Source organism: Heterodontus francisci, chromosome 2, assembly GCF_036365525.1.
Source record: "Heterodontus francisci isolate sHetFra1 chromosome 2, sHetFra1.hap1, whole genome shotgun sequence".
Taxonomy (NCBI): Eukaryota; Metazoa; Chordata; class Chondrichthyes; order Heterodontiformes; family Heterodontidae; genus Heterodontus; species Heterodontus francisci.
Window position 1 is genome coordinate 54422829 of NC_090372.1, and position 18814 is coordinate 54441642.

Sequence of the window (18814 nt, forward strand, 5' to 3'; positions counted from 1 at the left end):
TAAATAGACGTATTGAGTATAAAAGCAGGGAGGTTATGCTGAACCTTTATAAAGCTCTGGTTCGGCCGCAACTAGAGTATTGTGTCCAATTCTAGTCACCACACTTTAGGAAGGGTGCAGAGGAGATTAAGTGGAATGGTTCCAGGGTGAGGGATTTTTATCCACAAGATTAGGTTGGAGAAGGGGTTGTTCTCCTTGGAGCAAAGGAGATTGAGGTGAAATTTGATAGAGGTGTAAAAGATTTTGACAAGTTTGGATAGGATAGACAAAGAAAAGCTGTTCCCATTAGCTGATGGTACAAGGTACAGATTTAAGGTTTTGGGCAAAAGATGCAGGGGGGATGTGAGGAAGAACTTTATTTGCGCGGTGAGTGGTAATGACCTGGAACTCGCTGCTTACGAGGGTGGTGAAAGTGGACATGATGAATGATTTCAAAAGGAAATTAGATGGGCATTTGAGGGAAATAAAGCTACAGGTATAGAGTGGGACTGATTGGATTGCTCTGCAGGTGGCTGGCACGGACTGAATGGGCCAGTTGGCCTCCTTCTGTGCTGTTATGACTCTGTGACTATGACGCTATGTGAGAAAAACATCTTGTGAATGTGATGGGTTTTGTATTACAATTTGAAAATTTTAGAAAAGTCTGTAGAAATATTCTGGAACATGATTTTTCATTCCTGCAGTGAGTTATGATATGGCTGAGCAGGCAAATTACATATCATATATAATGGGTTCTGTTTGAAACCAAAACCTTCTTGACAAAGTAATTGTAATATTGTGTAACTGTATATTCTGATTGATTATAGATTAGAAAAAATAAATGAAGATATACCCTGCCAAATGGGAATGATGCATAAATCAAATTTATTGAACTCTCATAATTCTTATGTATTTTTTCCTCTTTAGCATTGGGGAACGCAGCAGAGTTGCTTGGGCTGGACTCCTTGCAGCTCACAGAAGTGCTTACTCACCGGTCCATGATTCTCAGAGGTGAGGAGATTAGCACACCACTCACAGTAGAACAGGTAAGAATGGAGAATCCATTGATGTCATAACTTAATTTTCAAATCTTCTATATAAGCCTTGTTACATTGGCAGATATACAAACCAGTCTGAAAAGACAAATGAAATTAGCTTTAGAATCACAAAGCTATTGGTAACCTAAACTAGTTTTAAGCTCCATAGTTAGATGGATGTCTCAGTTGAAATATAGATATAATTGTATTTCACACATGTGAAGCTTCATGCAGCTTGTGAATCTATTACATTGGAGAGTACCATTGTGAGCTGCAAATACAATTTAAAACTTACATTCTCAAGTTTCAAATGTGAGTCCAATAGAAACAGCTGACTCGCCACAGGTGTGGCTACAGTGACACCTTTGTAGCCACATTTTAGTGGAAAATGTCTTACACACATTGCGGCTAAATATACTTCACTTGTATGTTTATTTAATAAATGTCGGTCACCATACAGTGTAAAATTTGCAGTCTTTCCAGCCTAAGGTAGCAAATGTTTCCCCACTGTTTAAGAAGGGAGGGAGAGAGAAGATGGGGAACTACAGATCTGTTAGCCTTACATCAGTAGAGTCATAGAGTTATACAGCACAGAAACAGGCCCTTCGGCCCATTGTGTCTGTGCCGGCCATCAAGCACCTGTCCTAATCCCATTTTCCAGCACTTGGTCTGTAGCCTTGTATGCTATGGCGTTTCAAGTGCTCTTCTAAATACTGCTTAACTGTTAAAGTCATAGCGTTATCAGAACAAAAACGGGCCCTTCAGCCATCGTGTTCATGCCAGCCATCAAGCACCTATCTATTCTAATCCTATTTTCCAGCACTTGGCCCATAGCCTTGTATTCTATGGCGTTTCAAGTGCTCATCTAGATACTTCTTAAATGTTGTGAGGGTTCCTGCCTCTACCATCCCTTCAGGCAGCGTGTTCCAGATTCCAACCACCCTCTGGGTGAAAAAATTTTCTTCAAGTCCACTCTAAACCTCCTGCCCCTTAGCTTAAATCTGTGCCTCCTGGTTATTGACATCTACCCTAAGGGAAAAAGTTTCTTCCCATCTATGCCCCTCATAATTTTTTATACCTCTGTCAAGTCTCCCCTGAGCCTTCTCTGCTCTAAGGAAAACAACCCTAGCCTATCTGGTAGTAGGGAAAATGTTAGAATCTATTCTGAAGGATGTGATAAATGGACACTTGGATAATAATGATCTGATTGGGCATAGTCAACATGGATTTATGAATGGGAAATCATGTTTGATGAGCTTGCTGGAGTTTTTTGAGGATGTTGGCGGCACAGTGGCGCAGTGGTTAGCATCACAGCTCCAGCGACCTGGGTTTGATTCTGGGTACTGCCTGTGCGGAGTTTGCAAGTTCTCCCTATGACCGCGTGGGTTTCCGCCAGGTGCTCCGGTTTCCTCCCACAGCCAAAGACTTGCAGGTTGATAGGTAAATTGGCCATTGTAAATTGGCGCTAGTGCAGGTAGGTGGTAGGAGAATGGTGGGGACGTGGTAGGGAATGTAGGATGAGTATAAATGGGTGGTTGTTGGTCGGCACAGACTCAGTGGACCGAAGGGCTTGTTTCAGTGCTGTATCTCTATGACTATGACTATGAGAATTAATAATCGTTGGATGTAGAATATTTGGATTTTCAGAAGGCTTTTGATAAAGTCCCCCACTGGAGGTTGGTTAACAAAATTAAAGCACATGGGATAGGAGATAATATACTGGGATGAATTAAGGATGGGTTAACAGGCAGAAAACAGAGAGTAGGAATAAACGGGTCATTCTCGCGTTGGCAGACCGTGACTGGTGGGGTAGCACAAGGATCAGTGCTTGGACCCCAGCTGTTCACAATATATATCAATGATTTGGATGTGGGGACCAAATGTAGTATTTCCAAGTTTGCCTTTGACACAAAACTAGGTGGGAATGTGTATTATGAGGAAGATACAAAGTGGCTTCAAGGCGATTTGGACAGACTTAGTGAGTGGGCAAGAACATGGCAGATGGAATATAGCGTGGAAAAATGTGAGGTTATCCATTTTGGTAGGAGAAACAGATGTGCAGAGTATTTCTTAAATGGTAAGAGATTAGAAAGTGTAAATATACAAAGGAACCTGGGTATCCTCATCAATAAGTCACTGAAAGCTAACATGCAGGTGCAGCAAGCAATAAGGAAGGCTAATGGTATGTTAGCCTTTATCGCAAGAGGATTTGAGTACAGGAGTAATGAAGTCTTACTTCAGTTGTATGGAAGCTGAGTTGGACTGCACCTGGAGTACTGTGTGCAGTTTTAGCCCCCTTACCTTAGGAAGGATATTATTGCCATCGAGGGAGTGCAAAGAAGGTTCACCAGACTTATTCATGGGATGGTGGGACTGTCCTATGAAGAGCAATTGGGGGAATTGGGCCTGTAATCTCTAGAGTTTCGAAGAATGAGAAGTGTTTAGTTTAGTTTAGAGATACAGCACTGAAACAGGCCCTTCGGCCCACCGAGTCTGTGCCGACCATCAACCACCCATTTATACTAATGCTACACTAATCCCATATTCCTACCACATCCCCACCTGTCCCTATATTTCCCTACCACCTACCTACACTGGGGGCAATTGCTAATGGCCAATTTACCTATCAACCTGCAAGTCTTTGGCATATAGGAGGAAACCGGAGCACCCGGAGGAAACCCACGCAAACACAGGGAGAACTTGCAAACTCCACACAGGCAATACCCAGAATTGAACCCGGGTCACTGGAGGTGTGAGGCTGCGCTACTAACCACTGCGCCACTGTGCCGCCCAAGTGCTCTTATTGAAACCTATAAAATACTATAAGGGATAGACAGTGTAGATGCAGGTAAGATGTTCCCTCTGGTTGAGGAGTCTAGAACCAGGGGACACAATTTCAAAATAATGGGGAAGCTACTTAGGACCGAAATGAGGAGAAATTTCTTTACTTAGATGTTTATGAATCTTTGGAATTTTCTACCCCAGAGGGCTGTGGAAGCTCAGTCATTAAGTATGTTTAAAGTAGCGATTGACAGATTTCTAAATACCGATGACATAAAGGGATATGGGGATAGTGTGGGAAAAATGGCAGAGCCGGCTCAACGGGCTGAATGGCTTAATCCTGCTCCTATGTTCCTCCCAAATATGTGTGATCCCAAATTTCTGGGCCCAGGTTTATGTCCAACTGTTTTGAGTGGTAATTTGACTTCATCAGAGTGATTGCTGAGAATGTTGACTCGTACAATGATACGTGCCAGACCAGCCCCTGCTCTCCATCCAGAACAGTTGGACACTTCTTTGCTTTCATCTTTGGTTGGGCTTGCTTTCTTCTGCTGGCGAGGATCAGCTATTCTGATTTGTTGAGGTGGCCACGATGCGCTTCCCCTCTAAGAGGTGATCTCACTGAAACCTATAAAATACTTAAAGGGATAGACAGTGTCGATGAAGGTAAGATGTTCCCTCTGGTTGGGGAGTCTAGAACCAGGAGACACAATTTCAAAGTAAGGGGGAAGCCACTGAAGACAGAGATGAGGAGAAAGTTCTTTACTCAGAGGATTGTGAATGTTTGAAATTCTCTACCTCAGAGGGCTGTGGAAGCTCCGTCATTGAGTATGTTTATAGAGTCATAGAGAAATACAGCACTGAAACAGGCCTTTCGGCCCACCGAGTCTGTGCCGACCATCAACCACCCATGTTATACTAATCCTACATTAATCCCATATTCCCTACCACATCCCCACCTTCCCTCAATTCTCCTACCACCTACCTACACTAGGGGCAATTTACAATGGCCAATTTACCTATCAATCTGCAAGTCTTCGGCTGTGAGAGGAGTCCGGAGCACCCGGCGGAAATAACGCGGTCACAGGGAGAACTTGCAAACTCCACACAGACAGCACCCAGAACCAAACCCGGGTCACTGGAGCTGTGAGGCTGCGGTGCTAACAATAGAGATTGACAGATTTCTAAATACAAATGACATAAGGGGATATGAGGATAGTGTGGGAAAAAGGCATTGAAGTGGATGATCAGCCATGATGGTATTGAATGGTGGAGTAGGCTTGATGGGCTGAATGGCCAACTCCTGCTCCTATGTTCCTATGACTCCCTCTAGTGGCTACACCAAACATGTACAGTGGCCTCAAATGAACAATAAACTGCATATCAAATGAACAATAAATGAACATTACACGCCATTAGTAATTAATGACTGCTAGAAAGAAAGATGTTAGTTTTGTTCAAGAGGAAGAGAGGTAGAATATTGTACAGTTATCAATGAATTATTGGATAGTTTTTATGCATTCGTGCAATGCCCTGTACACACATTAACGATTGTTTATAGAAATCTATATTGGAGGTGCTAATTAAATCTAACACATTTTTGTCACAAAATTTGGTTCCATAGCGCCTGTATTTTCGGCGCCATAGGTGCTGTTTCGCATCCAAAATAGCATCTGTGGTTGCGCTCATACATTTCTACTATGGGCAGTTGCAGATGCTATTTTTGGTAGGTCAGTAGTGCCGGCACCAGAAGTATATGTGTAGAGTAGACAGATTGTGACGTCAGTAACACTGATTTGACTCCAGCAGTGTCATTCTTTGACCTCAGTGCTGCAGGTAGCGCTCTCTCTAAACCTCACACAGCTGAGCATGCATTCAACAGCAGAAAGGACTGCACCTCCCATCTCCCCTAACCAGCGCTGTTTAAAGAGATCTCTCAGGTTAGTAGCTGATTGATTTCTACTGGCTACTGCTGAGTGAGTAGAATCAATTGGTGGTTTGCACTGTCATTTAAGCTTGGTGGAGTCCAAAGGGGTATGTGGTAAAGCTGCTGCATGTGGTAAAGACCTTGATTCTGACTTAGAACAACAAAGAACAGTACAGCACAGGAACAGGCCATTCGGCCCTCCAAGCCTGGGCCGATCTTGATGCCTGCCTAAACTGAAACCTTCTGCCCTTCCGGGGTCCGTATCCCTCTATTCCCATCCTATTCATGCATTTGTCAAGATGCCTCTTAAACGTCTCCATGGTACCTGCTTCCACCACTTCCCCCGGCAACAAGTTCCAGGCACTCGCCACGCTCTGTGTAAAGAACTTGCCACGCACATCCCCTCTAAACTTTGCTTCTTTCACCTTAAACCTATGTCCCCTAGTAACTGACTCTTACACCCTGGGAAAAAGTTTCTGACTATCCACTCTGTCCATGCCGCTCATAACTTTGTAAACCTCTATCATGTCGCTCCTCCACCTCCGTCGTTCCAGTGAAAACAATCCGGGTTTATCCAACCTCTCCTCATAGCTAATGCCCTCCAGACCAGGCAACATGATGGTAAACCTCTTCTGTACCCTCTCCAAAGCCTCCACGTCCTTCTGGTAGTGTGGCGACTAGAATTGCACGCAATATTCTAAGTGTGGCCTAACTAAGGTTCTGTCCAGCTGCAACATGACTTGCCAATTTTTATACTCTATGCCCCGACTGATGAAGACAAGCATGCCGTATGCCTTCTTGACTACCTTATCCACCTGCGTTGCCACTTTCAGTGACCTGTGGACCTGTACGCCCAGATCTCTCTGCCTGTCAATACTCCTAAGGGTTGTGCCATTTACTGTATACTTCCCACCTGCATTAGATCTTCCAAAATGCATAACCTCACATTTGTCCGGATTAAACTCCATTTGCCATTTCTCCGCCCAAGTCTCCAACCAATCTATATCCTGCTGTATCCTCTGACAATCCTCATCACTGTCCACAACTCCACCAACCTTTGTGTTGTCCGCAAACTTACTGATCAGGCCAGCTACATTTTCCTCCAAATCATTTATATATACTACAAACAGCAAAGGTCCCAGCACTGATCCCTGCGGAACACCACTCGTCACATCCCTCCATTCAGAAAAGCACCCTTCCACTGCTACCCTCTGTCTTCAATGACCGAGCCAGTTCTGTATCCATCTTGCCAGCTCACCTCTGATCCCATGTGACTTCACCTTTTGTATCAGTCTGCCATGAGGGACCTTGTCAAAGGCTTTACTGAAGTCCATATAGATAACATCCACTGCCCTTTCTTCGTCACTTCCTCAAAAAACTCAATCAAATTAGTGAGACAGACCTCCCCTTCACAAAACCATGCTGCCTCTTGCTAATAAGTCCATTTGTTTCCAAATGGGAGTAAATCCTGTCCCAAAGAATCCTCTCTAATAATTTCCCTACCACTGACGTAAGGTTCACCGGCCTATAATTTCCTGGATTATCCTTGCTCCCCTTCTTAAAGAAAGGAACATCATTGGCTATTCTCCAGTCCTCTGGGACCTCACCTGTAGCCAATGAGTATGCAAAGATTTCTGTCAAGGCCCCAGCAATTTCTTCCCTTGCCTCCCTCAGTATTCTGGGGTAGATCCCATCAGGCCCTGGGGACTTATCTACCTTAATGCTTTGCAAGACACCCAACACCACCTCCTTTTTGATAATGAGATGACTGAGACTATCTGCACTCCCTTCCCTAGGCTCATCATCCACCAAGTCCTTCTCCTTGGTGAATACTGATGCAAAGTACTCATTTAGTACCTCGCCCATTTCCTCTTGCTCCACACATCGATTCCCTTCTCTGTCCTTGAGCGGGCCAACCCTTTCCCTGGTTACCCTCTTGCTCTTTATATATGTATAAAAAGCCTTGGGATTTTCCTTAATCCTGTTTGCCAATGACTTCTCATAACCCCTTTTAGCCCACCTGACTCCTTGCTTAAGTTCCTTCCTACTGTCTTTATATTCTTCAAGTGCTTCGTCTGTTCCTCGCCTTCCAGCTCTTACGAATGCTTTTTTCATTTTGACTCGGCTCACAATATCCCGTGTTATCCAAGGTTCAAGGTTTCTGCTCAGACACATGCTCCCAGTTATAGGTGCTGTAGTTTTCATCCCCTTGGCTTGCAGCGTGGCAGGCAGAATGAACAGAGTTGACAAAGGAGGATGGGGGGAAGGGATCTCAGCAGGAGGCCATATCCAGTTAGGATCTTTTGGGATCAAATCTCCTACCTCAACCTCAGTGAGGGGCAGTGCGCTAGACAACTCTGTTTCACTATGGAAATGCTCACTGAAATCTGCCACTTGTTGCAGGCAGACCTGCAGACTCAACACGGTGAGGATAGCACTGTCAGTGGCTGTGAAGATGAATTTCTTCACATCAGGCTTCTTCCAGGCTAGACAGAAGACATCGTGGGTTGTCGTCCACTGTTGTATAAAGGAAGTGACTGAAGCACTGTATGCGAAAAGAGGGGAATAAGTTGCCTTCTATCTTTCCAGAGAGAAGCTGGTGGAGGGTGCCATTGATTGCACTAACATTGTTTTGCGGGTGCTGCATCTAAATTCAGAGATGTACCAAATCTGCAAAGTGTTCCAATCCCTCAATATGCAGCTGGTCCAAGCTCAATGCATTATGCAGGTCAATGCCTGCTTTCTTGGTGGCAATCATGATGCTTTTATTCTGTGCCTGTTCATTAGCATTTGATCCACTATGAAAGACCAGATGGTGGCTATGAAATGACAAGGGCTCACCACCTGACTCATGACTCTGGTGCGCAACACACGCACACATAGGTGTCATGCTGCCCTGTCATCGAGCAGGCCATTGGAGGTGTTTAAGCAAAGCTTCCACTGCCTGAACCACTCTGGAGGAACCCTGCAGTACCTGCCAGAATGCATCTCATGCTCTATTGTGGTCTGCTGCATCCTGCACAGCTTCACCATCATGGGGGTGCAGCCCTTGCCATCAAGTATATAGTGAGCAGCGAAGGAGAAGAAAGAGAAGGAGGAAACCATTCCCTTTCTAGGCGGGCTGTCAATGATCGGCTCATCTGACTGCTGTGGTACCAGTGACACAACCCCAATTTCCCCATTCAACAACAGTCCCAAACATTACCATGTCCCATCACAGTGTCCTCTTGGCTGGAATGCTGAAGTAAAAGGCATTACGAAACAAAGATTGCAAACTAATGTGACGACCGAGGTGGGAGGCGTGCACTGTCTTTTGTAATTCCACTTCTCCACAAGTCACAACATATATTTAAATGTTTACCCAGTTACTGATACGGTCAATCACTATCCCTGAATAAGATATACCTACCAGGTTTCTTCAATAAACAACAAAACTATCAGTTTATTGTAACACAAGACCTATCCGGTAATGAAGCAAAGCATCAACACACAGATTGAAATATGAAATTCCACACACACACTGGTTAACTGAAAAATAGAGATTTTCTCTGCACAGCTCTTTTTAAAAAAAAAAACTTAAAAAAGGAATTTTTGGCCAAATACTTGTTGATTCTTGCAGAAAAAAGAAAAGATATGAAAAGATAAGGGGCGGCACAGTGGCGCAGTGGTTAGCACCGCAGCCTCACAGCTCCAGGGACCCGGGTTCGATTCCGGGTACTGCCTGTGTGGAGTTTGCAAGTTCTCCCTGTGTCTGCGTGGGTTTTCTCCGGGTGCTCCGGTTTCCTCCCACAAGCCAAAAGACTTGCAGGTTGGTAGGTAAATTGGCCATTATAAATTGTCACTAGTATAGGTAGGTGGTAGGGAAATATAGGGACAGGTGGGGATGTTTGGTAGGAATATGGGATTAGTGTAGGATTAGTATAAATGGGTGGTTGATGTTCGGCACAGACTCGGTGGGCCGAAGGGCCTGTTTCAGTGCTGTATCTCTAATCTAATCTAATCTATGATGTCAGTTGTCTCTTTTGGTCTGGCGTCTGGGTAGATGGGTCACTGGGATCTTTTCTGAATTTGTTCTTTTCAGGCGGTGTCAAGGATTAATATGGCAAGCTTTCGAGAAGAAATGTGGCATCAGGGGTTTCAGTTATCCCACTTTGGATTCTCAGATTTTTCAAAGAGGTAGAGATAGAGGAGCTGACACACTGGATTTCTCCGGATCTCTTGGAGAGGTGCAGGGAAGATGAGCTGGGTATTTCTCTCTTGGCAGGTTGATCGCTAACTGCTTTCAAACACAGTCCAGACCCCAACCAGAAAGTCAAAACAATATCCCAAATCCGACCTCCTGGCCATCATAAATTGTGACATGTCACTTCTCTGTAAACATCGCCCCCTAAGTCACCAATGTTTCTGTTTGTTGAACTTAAGGCATGTGACAGCCAGTAAAGATTTGTTTTCACACAAGACCTCTCAGTGATCCTTGTAAAAAAAAAAAATCCATGGAGTCTTTTCCGTTTTCCCAAATAAACCAAAGTCCATAATTCTAAAATAGAAATCCTTGAACAAAATTTAAAATAGAAGCACTTTCATAACACCAACTTTATCAAACAAACAATCCACTATTTCATATATGAGTCAAAGAACAAAGAACAGGACAGCACAGGAACAGGCCATTCGGCCCTCTAAGCCTGCGCCGATCTTGATGCCTGCCTAAACTAACACCTTCTGCACTTCCGGGGCCCGTATCCCTCTATTCCCTTCCTATTCATATATTTGTCAAGATGTCTCTTAAACATCGCTATCGTATCTGCTTCCATCACCTCCCCTGGCAGCAAGTTCCAGGCACTCACCACCCTCTGTGTAAAGAACTTGCCTCGCACATCCCCTCTAAACTTTGCCTCTCGCACCTTAAACCTATGTCCCCTAGTAACTGACTCTTCCACCCTGGGAAAAAGCTTCTGACTATCCACTCTGTCCATGCCGCTCATAACTTTGTAAACCTTTATCATGTCGCCCCTCCACCTCCGTCGTTCCAGTGAAAACAATCAAATAATGCATTCCCTTCGTGCCGATTTTCTGTGCCGTTTGCCTGGCCGAGTGCTGTAGCATGACTGGCGGAAAACTGCTGTCTTTCAGTGGAGGAGACTGCAAATGGCTTTGTAGGATGACCTCACACAGCTCTGGCCCCAGAAGGCCCAGCTTGTGACTACGCCACCTTGGCATGGGCAGCAGCAGTCTGGGTAGTCTAGCTGATAGGCAACAGTAGGAGCACTTGTGGGGGCGGGGGGCAGTGCAGTGGTGGGAGGTTGATTGCTGTCATCCTGAAAGAGAGCAGCAGATTCATGTTGCATTGCGCCACTGCTGCTCTCCCGGGGCGGCAACTCAACAATCCTAGTAAGGTGTTGGAGAAGAGATTGCTGAACCTATGAGAGACCCTGCAAGCTCTTTTGGAGACTCGTCATGATGGCTACAGTTGGAGCTTAAATGATTTTCAGTCTGAGATTCTCCAGTAGCATTCAGATGTTGGGTGGAATCTGAGACATCAATGATCAGACCCATGATGTGCTAATGGAGTTGGCCACCACTTCCACGCTGGAAAGGACGGGCTCCAAAGTCTGTGCAAAATCATGTGCCAAGTTGGTGCTGGACTCCTCCATACATCTAGACAGTGAAAGCAGGCTTTCTGGCAGGCTTACCAACACACAAGGCATTTCTGTGTGCATATCCATTAGCCTTTTCCTGTACACCACTCCATCGAAGTCCTCATCTAAGTTCAAAGCACCAGAACTCATGTGCAGCCTTGCCCTCCAGCAAACTGACACCTGTACTACCTTTTCTCCCTGCCCTGGCTGCTGGCTATTCATTTCTGATGTCTCACCACATCCAGATCCTGCCTTGACACTGCCCTGTAAAGAGTCACTATCTGAGCTGATAGCTGTGAGTGTGAAATTGAGTGATGGTGTTCCATCAACATCAGCCTCTTCTTCCTCTTGTACTTAAACCATATGCAGTTTGTCATTCAGTTGAGGTTTTGGGATGAGGGGGAAATGGGATTTAAAAAGGAGAATTAGGTAGAAGCATACTTTCATCTTCAATGCTTTCAGCCCTGCTGCTGATCACGACCTCAGTCATGGCCACTTCAATGTTGGCAAGCATGATCTCCTCCATAGGAGTAAGGACAGGCAGCCATGCCTGTCTACCGCTACCTGTAGTTGTACACTACCTTGTCCTGCAAGTGAAAGGGAGGTGTGTCAGTGAGTGTGGTGTAATGGGTGATGTGGCTGTCTTGGTTGAATAACTGGCAATATGTACGAGTGGTAGGGTGTTGGTGTGAAGCTTGCAGCACTGCTGAGTGTGTGAGGGTGAGGTGAAGCTATGAATGTGAAGTATGATTTGTGATTGATAGATTTTTAGTAGGTGAGTGATGGAGGTTTATTTATTTATTTAGAGATACAGCATTGAAACAGGCCCTTCGGCCCACCGAGTCTGTGCCAACCATCAGCCACCCATTTTGTGGTGTGGTGAATTAAGCAGAGTGTGAGGCTAGTGGTGCAGTTGGTGACGAATAGCATTTGAAAATGCCTTCACTGATCTTGACAACTCGCATGAGATCATTGAACTTCTTTTGGCATTGCATCCAGGTCCTCCAGATTATACTGCCTGCATTGACCTCCATGGCTATCTGATCCCACTGCCTTCTCAGAGTTTGTCTGGAGGGCCTCCTGGTCCCTTGTGGATAGAGGACCTCTCTCCTCCTGTCCACCTGGACTACTGCATCAGAGAACCTTTGAGCATGCTGTCTGCCATATTATGCCATTCCTGTGTGTTTTGCCAGGTCAAACTGACTTCTAGAATGACTTCCAGCACCTGCTCAAGCCAAAATGCACCCCTCCTTTAAGAGGGAGGCATTAAGTAGTGCAGGCTAGATTGAACTTGTGCTAACATCTCCATTTTGCAGTCCCTGCTTAGGAATGGTGCCACTCAACAGTGCACTTAGCTTTGCTGGCTGCACAATGAAATGAAACATGAAGTTTGCATGTTGCCTGCATTGGAAGCAACGGACATGGGTTAATTGCATATGGTGATCCTGTGCATATTTTCGGGTGCTATCAGGTTTTGCTGCTTTTGATCAGATTTAAATTTGAACTGTAGAGTTCAGGAAAATGGAATTTATAGTTCTTCTATAAATCCCTGAAAGTTGCTACCCAGGTTAATAGGGCTGTTAAGAAGGCATATGGTGCGTTAGCTTTTATTAGTAGGGGGATCGAGTTTCGGAGCCACGAGGTCATGATGCAGCTGTACAAAACTCTGGTGAGGCCGCACCTTGAGTATTGCGTGCAGTTCTGGTCATCGCATTATAGGAAGGATGTGGAAGCTTTGGAAAGGGTGCAGAGGAGATTTACTAGGATGTTGCCTGGTATGGAAGGAAGGTCTTACGAGGAAAGGCTGAGGGACTTGGGGTTTTTTTCGTTAGAGAGAAGGAGGAGGAGAGGTGACTTAATAGAGACATACAAGATAATCAGAGGGTTAGATAGGGTGGATAGTGAGAGTCTTTTTCCTCGGATGATGATGGCAAACACGAGGGGACATAGCTTTAAGTTGAGGGGTGAAAGATATAGGACAGATGTCAGAGGTAGTTTCTTTACGCAGAGAGTAGTAGGGGCGTGGAACGCCCTGCCTGCAACAGTAGTAGACTCGTCAACTTTAAGGGCATTTAAGTGGTCATTGGATAGACATATGGATGAAAATGGAATAGTGTAGGTCAGATGGTCGGCGCAACATCGAGGGCCGAAGGGCCTGTACTGCACTGTAATGTTCTAATTCTAATTCTTCTTTGGCCTCCTTGTCTCGAGAGACAATGGGTAAGTGCCTGGAGGTGGTCAGTGGTTTGTGGAGCAGCGCCTGGAGTGGCTATAAAGGCCAATTCCAGAGTGACAGACTCTTCCACAGGTGCTGCAGAAAAATTTGTTTGTAGGGGCTGTTACACAGTTGGCTCTCCCCTTGCGCTTCTGTCTTTTTTCCTGACAACTGCTAAGTCTCTTCGACTTGCCACACTTTAGCCCCGCCTTTATGTCTGCCCGCCAGCTCTGGCGATCGCTGGCAACTGACTCCCACGACTTGTCATCAATGTCACAGGACTTCATATCGCGTTTGCAGACGTCTTTGAAGCGGAGACATGGACGGCCGGTGGGTCTGATACCAGTGGTGAGCTCACTGTACAATGTGCCTTTGGGCACATCTTCCATCTTCGATGCGGCTCACATGGCCAAGCCATCTCAAGCACCGCTGACTCAGTAATGTGTATAAGCTGGGGATGTTGGCCACCTCGAGAGCTTCTGTGTTGGAGGTACTGCCACCTGATGCCAAGTATTCTCCGGAGGCAGCGAAGATGGAATGAATTGAGACGTCGCTCTTGGCTGACATACGTTGTCCAGGCCTCACTGCCATAGAGCAAGACACTGAGGACACAGACTTGATACACTCGGACTTTTGTGTTCCGTGTCAGTGCACCATTTTCCCACACTCTCTTGGCCAGTCTGGACATAGCAGTGAAAGCCATTCCCATGCACTTGTTGATTTCTGCATCTAGAGACAGGTTACTGGTGATAGTTGAGCCTAGGTAGGTGAACTCTTGAACCACTTCCAGAGCGTGGTTGCCGATATTGATGAATGGAGCATTTCTGACGTCCTGTCCCATGATGTTAGTTTTCTTGAGGCTGATGGTTAGGCCAAATTCGTTGCAGGCAGCCGCAAACCTGTCGATGAGACTCTGCAGACACTCTTCAGTGTGAGATGTTAAACCAGCATCGTCAGCAAAGAGGAGTTCTCTGATGAGGACTTTCCGTACTTTGGTCTTCGCTCTTAGACGGGCAAGGTTGAACAACCTGCCCCCTGATCTTGTGTGGAGGAAAATTCCTTCTTAAGTCTTGAATGCATGTGAGAACAGCAGGGAGAAGAACATCCAAAACAGTGTGGGTGCGAGAACACAGCCCTGTTTCACGCCACTCAGGATAGGAAAGGGGTCTGATGAGGTCCCGCTATGCTGAATTGTGCCTTTCATATTGTCATGGAATGAGGTGATGATACTTCGTAGCTTTGGTGGCAATCCGATCTTTTCTAGTAGACTGAAGAGACCACGTCTGCTGACGAGGTCAAAGGCTTTGGTGAGATCAATGAAAGCAATGTAGAGGGGCATCTGTTGTTCGCAGCATTTCTCCTGGGTCTGATGAAGGGAGAACAGCATGTCAATGGTCGATCTCTCTGCTTGAAAGCCACACTGTGCCTCAGGGTAGATGTGCTCGGCCAGCTTCTGGAGCCTGTTTAAAGCGACTCGAGCAAAGACTTTCCCCACTATGCTGAGCAGGGAGATTCCACGGTAGTTGTTGCGGTCACCGCGGTCACCTTTATTTTTATAGAGGGTGATGATATTGGCATCGCGCATGTCCTGAGGTACTGCTCCCTCGTCCCAGCACAGGCAAAGCAGTTCATGTAGTGCTGAGAGTATAGCAGGCTTGGCACTCTTGATTATTTCAGGAGTAATGCTGTCCTTCCCAGGGGCTTTTCCGCTGGCTAGAGAATCAATGGCAGCACTGAGTTCCGATTTTGTTGGCTGTATGTCCAGCTCATCCATGACTGGTAGAGGTTGGGCTGCATTGAGGGCTGTCTCAGTGACAACATTCTCCCTGGAGTACAGTTCGAGGTAGTGCTCAACCCAGCGGTCCATTTTCTTGCGTTGGTTAGTGATTTTGTCCCCTGATTCAGATTTGAGGGGGGCGATCTTCTTGATGGTTGGCCCAAAAGCTTTCCTAATGCCATCATACATTCCTCTGATGTTTCCGGTGTCTGAGGCCAGCTGAATATGACTGCATAGGTGTTGCCAGTAGTCATTTGCGCAGCGCCTGGCTGTTTTTTGTGCAGTGCTTCTGGCTGCTTTAAGTGCTACGGATGTTAACTCGCTGGGGGCTTTCTTGTAGTTCGACAGTGCAATGCGCTTAGCGGCTATGACAGGTTCCAGCTCATGTTGTCATGGGTGACTTCAACTTCCCTACTATTGATTGGAACCTCCTTAGTGCAAATAGTTTGGATGGAGCAGTTTTTGTCAGGTGTGTCCAGGAAGGTTTTCTGATTCGATATGTAGATGGGCCAACTAGAGGGGAGACTATGTTGGACTTGGTGCTTTGCAACGAACCAGGCCAGGTGGCAGATCTCTCAGTGGGAGAGCATTTCGGTGATAGTGATCACAACTCCCTGACCTTTACTATAGTCATGGAGAGGGACAGGAGCAGATGGGATTGTTCAGGGAGCACTTACTGAGACTGCTGGATAGGTTTGTCCGGATGAGGCAGGGAAGGGATGGTAGGGTGAAGGAACCTTGGATGACAAGAGATGTGGAACAGCTAGTCAAGAGGAATAAGGAAGCTCACTTAAGGTTGAGGAAGCAAGGATCAGACAGGGTTCTAGAGGGTTACAAGGTAGCCAGGAAGGAACTGAAGAATGGACTTAGGAGAGCTAGAAGGGGACATGAAAAAGTCTTAGCGGGTAGGATTAAGGAAACTCCCAAGGCGTTCTACACTTATGTGAGGAACAAGAGGATGGCCAGAGTGAGGGTAGGGCCGATGAGGGATAGTGGAGGGTACTTGTGCCTGGAGTCGGAGGAGGTAAGGGAGGTCCTTAATGAATACTTGGCTTCAGTATTCACTAGTGAGAGAAACCTGGTCGTTTGTGAGGACAGCGTAGAATAGGCTGATATGCTTGAACAGGTTGAGGTTAAGAGGGAGGATGTGCTGGTAATTTTGAATGATATGAGGACAGATAAGTCCCCGGGGCCAGACGGGATATACCCAAGGATATTACGGGAAGCGAGGGAAGAGATTGCCGCGCCTTTGGCGATGATCTTTGCGTCTTCACTGTCCACTGGAGTAGTACCAGATGATTGGAGAGTGGCAAATGTTATTCCCTTGTTCCAGAAAGGGAATAGGGATAACCCTGGGAATTATAGACCAGCCAGTCTTACGTCGGTAGTGGGCAAATTATTGGAGAGGATTTTGAGAGACAGAATTTATGATTACTTGGAAAAGCATGGTTTGATTAGAGACAGTCAGCATGGCTTTGTGAGGGGCAGGTCATGCCTCACAAGCCTTATTGAATTCTTTGAAGATGTGACAAAACACATTGATGAAGGAAGAGCAGTGGATGTGGTGTATATGGATTTTAGCAAGGCGTTTGATAAGGTTCCCCATGGTAGGCTCATTCAGAAAGTAAGGAGGCATGGGATACAGGGAAAGTTGGCTGTCTGGATACAAAATTGGCTGGCCCATAGAAGTCAGAGGGTGGGAGTAGATGGAAAGTATTCAGCCTGGAGCTCGGTGACCAGTGGTGTTCCACAAGGATCTGTTCTGGGACCTCTGCTCTTTGTGATTTTTATAAATGACTTGGATGAGGAAGTGGAAGGCTGGGTTAGCAAGTTTGCCGATGACACGATGGTTGCTGGAGTGGTGGATAGTGTGGAAGGCTGTTGTAGGTTGCAACGGGACATTGACAGGATGCAGAGCTGGGCTGAGAAGTGGCAGATGGAGTTCAACCTGGAAAAGTGTGAAGTGATTCATTTTGGAAGGTCGAATTTGAATGCGGGATACAGGCTTAAAGACAGGATTCTTGGTAGTGTGGAGGAACAGAGGGATCTTGGGGTCCATGTCCATCGATCGCTCAAAGTTGCCACCCAAGTTGATAGGGTTGTTAAGAAGGTGTATGGTGTGTTGGCTTTCATTAACAGGGGGATTGAGTTTAAGAGCCGCGAGGTTATGCTGCAGCTCTATAAGGCCCTGGTTCGACCACACTTGGAATATTGTGTTCAGTTCTGGTCGCCTCATTATAGGAAGGATGTGGAAGCTTTAGAGAGGGTGCAGAGGAGATTTACCAGAATGCTGCCTGGACTGGAGGGCATGTCCTACGAAGAAAGATTGAGGGAGCTAGGGCTTTTCTCATTGGAGCGAAGAAGGATGAGAGGTGACATGATAGAGGGGTACAAGATGATGAGAGGCATAGATAGAGTGGATAGCCAGAGACTTTTTCCCAGGGTGGAAAGGGCTAATACCAGGGGGCATAATTTTAAGGTGATTGGAGGAAGGTTTCGGGGAGATGTCAGAGGTAGGTTCTTTACACAGAGAGTGGTGGGTGCGTGGAATGCGCTGCCAGCGGTGTTAGTAGAAGCAGATACATTAGGGGCATTTAAGCGACTCTTAGATAGGTACATGGATGATAGTAGAATGAAGGGTGGGTAGTTACTTAGATCTTAGAGTAGGTTAAAGGTTCGGCACAACATCGTAGGCAGAAGGGCCTGTACTGTGCTGTACTGTTCTATGTTCTATTTTCAAAATGAGATTGAAACCAGTCTGCATTCCTCTTCGCACGTTTGCCATAGGTGGTCAAATGTGACTCATAGATGGCGTCTCTGATGTGGGCACACTTGGTCTCTGCATCCCCTGTGGGAGTGTTTTGAAGGGCTTTTGCAAGTGAATTTATAAATTTTTGTAACAGCTGTGGATGAGAAATTCTGCTCGAGTTGATGCGCGGGTGGCCCTTCTGTTTGGTTTATATGATATTGCTTACTCCACAGGCAGTAGATTCCAGAGATTCAATGGCCATGGCACTTTACTCCCAATGTTTTGCTTGGATCATTAGAAAAATCAACAAGAGAGTTAAAGGAAAGGAGGACTACAAATCTGTAGGCGTCCTTGATATATTTGGATTTGAAAACTTTGAGGTATAGTAGATAGAAGTATATTTTATTCACAATGCTGTTGTGAAAAATTATTTCTTCACTTTCTCTTTTTATTGCTCTTTATACTTATCTCGTAATCACTCGCTTACTTTCTGGCTTGCTTTCTTGCTTTCTTCACTTTTTCTGTACTTTTTGAACATTTTCTTTTTCTCTTTTTTTTATTTAATTTGTATTTGATGACTACATACTTGTCAACAGGTAAATCGGTTTGAACAATTCAATATCAATTATGCAAATGAAAAACTTCAGGAGTATTTCAACAAGCACATATTTTCCTTGGAGCAGCTAGAATACAACAGGTAAACAACATGTGTT

The 18814-nt window shown here is 45.6% G+C and overlaps 1 protein-coding gene across 1 annotated transcript in view; it reads left to right on the forward strand.

The window, feature by feature from the left end:
* The window catches only part of myo10 (myosin X), a 613607-nt gene that overhangs the window by 357426 nt on the left and 237367 nt on the right, over positions 1-18814 (forward strand). Inside the window, exons 11-13 of the mRNA XM_068058429.1 lie at positions 907-1025; positions 18335-18481; positions 18698-18798. Coding sequence (XP_067914530.1) covers positions 907-1025; positions 18335-18481; positions 18698-18798 — 367 coding nt within the window. The remainder of the gene's footprint in view (positions 1-906; positions 1026-18334; positions 18482-18697; positions 18799-18814) is intronic.